At 33.8% G+C, this 4,983-nt stretch overlaps 1 protein-coding gene across 2 annotated transcripts; it reads left to right on the forward strand.

Moving 5' to 3' along the window:
* The first annotated feature begins 1,266 nt into the window (after positions 1 to 1,266).
* On the forward strand, positions 1,267 to 4,183 carry LOC140981761 (2-oxoisovalerate dehydrogenase subunit beta 1, mitochondrial). 2 transcript variants are annotated; one of them, XR_012176132.1, is made up of 13 exons: positions 1,267 to 1,496; positions 1,591 to 1,702; positions 1,768 to 1,803; positions 1,903 to 1,962; positions 2,054 to 2,111; positions 2,182 to 2,279; positions 2,419 to 2,508; positions 2,588 to 2,656; positions 2,729 to 2,815; positions 3,083 to 3,178; positions 3,263 to 3,335; positions 3,859 to 3,945; positions 4,056 to 4,183. XR_012176132.1 is itself a non-coding variant. In XM_073448198.1 (13 exons), exons 1-13 carry the CDS (start codon positions 1,339 to 1,341, stop codon positions 4,089 to 4,091), a joined length of 1,065 nt encoding a protein of 354 aa, XP_073304299.1. In that variant the 5' UTR covers positions 1,268 to 1,338; the 3' UTR covers positions 4,092 to 4,183. The 2 variants fall into 2 exon arrangements, 1 of the variants encoding a protein (XP_073304299.1); XM_073448198.1 differs by having other exon boundaries at positions 1,268 to 1,496; positions 3,258 to 3,335.
* Positions 4,184 to 4,983: the final 800 nt, after the last annotated feature.

The following is a 4,983-nucleotide window of genomic DNA, read 5'->3' on the forward strand; positions in this document are numbered from 1 at the left end:
TGAAAAAATTACTTTTATGTCTCTTTTTCTTATTAGTGTGATGAGATATCACTAAAAGACCTTGATTTATACAACAAGTGTACACACTCACTTTAGCTAATATTTAATCAAAAACAACTAACTGATCCTTCCAATTCAACAACAAACTCAGTTTATCCAGAAACTAGTTTACGACCGTAAGAAAATTCACTCTTCTATACATCTCACAAATATAAACGATAGAGTCAATAAGTAGAACCATGAATGATCTTTAAAACGATTGAATATGAACTTTTTTAGTTGTGCTATGAAGACTTGGAGTAGCAAGACAATTTCTTGTGATAAATGTTCGAGAATTATAAATCTCAATTTGAATTTTTCAGAGTTTCAGTAGTTTATTGCCTTTTAAATACTTGACATTTGCCACGTTAATAATCTTTGAAAACAATTATCTCTTTTTTTCGACCAACAATATTTAATGTTGAGAATATTATATGTCTTATGTCTTCTTTCCAAAGTCAGTACGCGATAATAAATGGTCTAGAATGGTAGTTAACTTTGTCTCTCAACGGCATATAAATTCTATACGAGAAGAGAAAAGATTGTCGATGATTTTGTCTTTTTCTAAAAACATTTTCGATTTAAACTCTGAGTAACTCAAGTAGTGTACTCTACTGTCCTTTAACTTGTATTAGTTACAAAGCTTCATATAGCTTGACAGATCAGCAGAAAAGACTCTACAAATATCAACAAGCTTAGTGAGCAACTGGTTGGCGGCTTCAGAAAGATCATCTCTTACAGTCCAACAAAGCTGGGTAAATCAACAATCAGTATACTCGTCCACCTGTCGGGCAGTTCAAAAACTTGATATTATAATGCTAACCGAACAAAAATAAAACTTTTTTGAGACATTTTCTTCTTCTAGGTGTATGTTTGCATACTTTTCTAGATAATAATTTAACTTGGGAGCAGTATTTTCTAAACTGCCGGATGCTTAGCCTCAACTTGTATGGCTAGGCTGCCAAACTTGTTTATGTGTCTTTATATGGTGTTATCAAAAAGTAAATTTTGATTGTTTACAAATATGCAATATAAATTAAAAAATAAATTTATAATAATTAATTCTACCAATATCATTACGGTGCTTCTGCCAACAGCCTCGTATTTTATTTATTTATTTAATTTTTTTTTTGTAAAAGTCTTGCTAAATGAATTACTTTTTAAGAAAATAATAAAAATAATGTAATATTATTTATGATTGAATATTATTATATTTGTGGATAAACTCTATGACAGCTAAGATCAATAAAGGTTCCTTCCGTCTACCAAACAGCCTGCGGCTTCACGTGTGGGAGTGCAATGGGTAGTTTGAGGAGAACTGGAAGATTGTTGGGTTTCGGTGTTCGGTTTTCGACGAGGAGAGGACTGTCGACGGAAGCTGGGAGGACCATTAACTCGATCAATCTCTTCTCTGCAGTCAATCAGGCCCTTCACACTGCCTTAGAAACCGACCCCCGGTTCCGCCGCCTTTTATCTTTATTTTCTGATTTGGGATTTGTTTAATTTCGAATTGGACTTTTGTGATCTTGGCTTTTTTTGGTTTACCTTCAGTGCTTACGTATTTGGGGAAGATGTTGGCTTTGGGGGTGTTTTCCGTTGCACTACCGGGTTAGCAGATCGATTTGGCAAATCTCGTGTTTTTAACACTCCTCTTTGCGAGCAGGTAAATAAATAAATGTTTTGTGGAAAGAAATAATCACTTTCGCGTGACTTTGATCTTTGACGCAGGGTATTGTTGGATTCGCTATTGGTCTGGCAGCAATGGTGAGCTTTTTGAAATTATGCATAACGGCAGAAACTATACACTTTTGTAATTTTCATTGACTTGGTCTCTCACATTTAGAATGCCATTAAAAAATTTAGGGAAACAGAGCAATAGCTGAAATTCAATTTGCAGATTATATTTTTCCAGCTTTTGATCAGGCATGTATCCTACTACTTCTTTGGTACTATCCCTCTCCCTACAAGAATATGGGATTAATTGATCTTAATCACATTCATTTTTAATTCGTAGATTGTGAATGAGGCTGCGAAGTTTAGATACAGGAGTGGTAATCAATTTAACTGTGGAGGTAAGTCTTGATCGAGCTTTTGCTCTTCCTTCTCAGTAAAATATTCTACTAACAAACTTACTCTACTCAGGCTTAACAATTAGAGCACCTTATGGAGCTGTGGGTCACGGGGGCCATTACCACTCACAATCCCCTGAAGCTTTTTTTTGTCATGTTCCGGGTATTAAGGTATTTGGGGAATTATGCAGTATTTGATATTGACATGTAGCTTTTGTACGAAGGATTGCTAGTAACTGGTTGAGTTTAAAGGCTATCTTCAACTTGGTTTACGTTGTCTATTGTCATTCATGTAATTGACTCCATTTAGGTGGTGATCCCACGTGGTCCTCGGCAAGCTAAAGGATTGCTATTATCTTCAATTCGAGACCCAAATCCGGTCGTGTTTTTTGAACCAAAGGTATAGCTATAGATTGTGATAAGCTTAAAAAACATTAAAATTCATAGCATTTGCTAAATAATTTTTTAAATGGTCTCAGTGGCTTTATCGGCTTGCTGTTGAAGAAGTCCCAGAGGAAGATTATATGTTGCCTTTATCTGAGGCAGAGGTATTCTTATTTTTCTTTCTACTTTTCTGAATAATAAATTATCTCTACATGTAAAAATTTCTGAAATCTCAGGTGATTCGTGAAGGAAGTGACATTACACTTGTTGGGTGGGGAGCTCAACTGTCTGTTATGGAACAGGCCTGTGTTGAAGCCGAGAAGGTAATCCTCCTTACTGCTAATCTGCAAACCCTTGTTTAAAACTATTCCTTTGGCCCTAAACCTATTTTGAAATTTTCATGGTGCCTGTAAGGCTTTAAATGTCAAAGGAGGCGTTTAAGTTTCAATTTTGTTCTTATGTTTAAGGAATTCAAAATTCGAGTTGTTTCTTGTCGTAAGTGTAATATTTAAGCATCTTTCTTCTGTAAATTGTGGTTGAAGCACCATATCTCAGTACTGGCGTTTTCTAAAACCTTGTGACCTTTGTAGGATGGCATCTCTTGTGAACTGATAGACCTAAAAACTCTAATCCCATGGGACAAGGAAACAGTCGAGGCATCTGTAAATAAAACTGGAAGACTTTTGGTGAGAATTTATACTTAAACTTTGTTCTAGCGTGAAGATTCTTCTCTCTTTTCAACTTGTTTCACTATTTTCTTCATAGGTTAGCCACGAAGCTCCGATAACAGGAGGATTCGGTGCTGAAGTCTCTGCTTCTATAGTCGAACGCTGCTTTTTGAGAGTAAAATTTTAAACTTGTTTTCTATTCTGATCAACTATTAGTGCTTCAATCTTTATGCCTCAATCTCTCAATCTTTGGCTGAGTGGTATATTTTTACATACCAGTTACACTCGTATATATCAAGCGTTAGCCATTAATATAACCTGGTAAAGACTGCCAAATTTATCCAAATGTATTGCTGATAGCAGTCTAGACTACGCTTTGCTAGTCTCTCTTTCTAGTGGGTGTTTTTACATACATGTGTTCCTGTGGGACAACAATTGACTCGTGAAATTAAAGGTAGGAAATGTGATAGATTGTGATTTTTGCATCTACTTATACATTACCCGTCATATGAATGACACAACACTTGTTTACTGTTCATTATGTTAAAACCATCAAATTAGATCGGGCTTGTATGGTCTGTAAATTCTAAAAATCAATATAAATATCAAACCCGAAGCTCAAGCATGTACTTTGTTCTTTCTGTTGACTGTTTTTATGTCTATTTGAAATAATTTTTGTCCTTTTGAACGCTTGGCAGTTAGAATCTCCAGTAACAAGAGTGTGTGGTCTGGATACTCCTTTCCCTTTAGTATTTGAACCATTCTACATGCCAACTAAGAATAAGGTCAGTCACCTCATGTTTTTATCTTCGTAGTTTTATCATTATTAGTTATAGGATTTCATCATGACGTCATGTATGAGTATGATTGTGAAATGGCTCCATTCTTCTTGCAGATATTGGATGCCATCAAATCCACAGTGAATTACTAGTGAATTTCCCCCCTCTTTGCAAATAAATACCTTGTTTTATGATAATGAAATAAATTACATAATTGGAATTTGAATTAAAGTTATTCATGTAATGCCGAGGATATCTATTTTAGAGCAAAACTGTTTAGGAAACATGCCATGGCTCATCCTAGGCACACGAAAGTAAATGGGCAATGTTTTGCTCCCCAAACTTAGTCGTGTCGGAAGAGCTCGTAAATTTTCTCAAACAAAATTGGCTCGAATACCCACATCGATCAACTTTATTACTCCCCGACAATCTCTCTCAATGACCCTGAATATCAAGAACAAAAACCGGGATGACAATTATAACCCAAAATTATATCTTTGTTTTAGCTTGAAAGAGAAGTTGATTATCGTCACCAAACTCCCAACAAAATTAAAATTGATCTCGAAAGGCACCTTCGCACAAACAAATTGGTCTGAATGCTATGAGATCAAATTAACAGAGTTTGTAAAAGATTACACGTTTAGACGTTACCCTATAATTGATTCTTTTTTATCTTGGTAAATTCCTACATGGTCTCAATTTCTAAAATAAGTTTTTATAGTTAAATTTGTCAATATTTTTAATTATACAAAAATACGCAAAAAAATTATTAAAATGATAATTATATATTATTATGCTATATTTCCAAAATTTGAAAAAAATTAACATTTTATTCTTATGATTTTCATATTAAAATTTTAATTTAATTGTAGATTAATCACGTCTACCAATGAAATTATTATTTTAGAACAGAATATAAATTTTCAAATTTGTAATTTTATATTCCCGTCAAAACTTTAAGCTAAAACATAAATAATATTAAATAATTTTTTTTAAATCTAAAAATAAGATTATTTCGTTATCTTTATTTGCACATGAAGAAAC

Source organism: Primulina huaijiensis, chromosome 1 (assembly GCF_012295235.1).
Source record: "Primulina huaijiensis isolate GDHJ02 chromosome 1, ASM1229523v2, whole genome shotgun sequence".
Taxonomy (NCBI): Eukaryota; Viridiplantae; Streptophyta; class Magnoliopsida; order Lamiales; family Gesneriaceae; genus Primulina; species Primulina huaijiensis.

What these genes read in the sequence shown, in the direction of transcription:
- LOC140981761 (XM_073448198.1), top strand. Translation starts at nt 1,339, where the DNA reads ATGGGTAGTTTGAGGAGAACTGGAAGATTGTTGGGTTTCGGTGTTCGG. An exon ending in ACACTCCTCTTTGCGAGCAG is followed by an intron (nt 1,703 to 1,767) that starts GTAAATAAATAA and finishes TCTTTGACGCAG; the next exon opens with GGTATTGTTGGATTCGCTAT. An exon ending in TCGAACGCTGCTTTTTGAGA is followed by an intron (nt 3,336 to 3,858) that starts GTAAAATTTTAA and finishes AACGCTTGGCAG; the next exon opens with TTAGAATCTCCAGTAACAAG.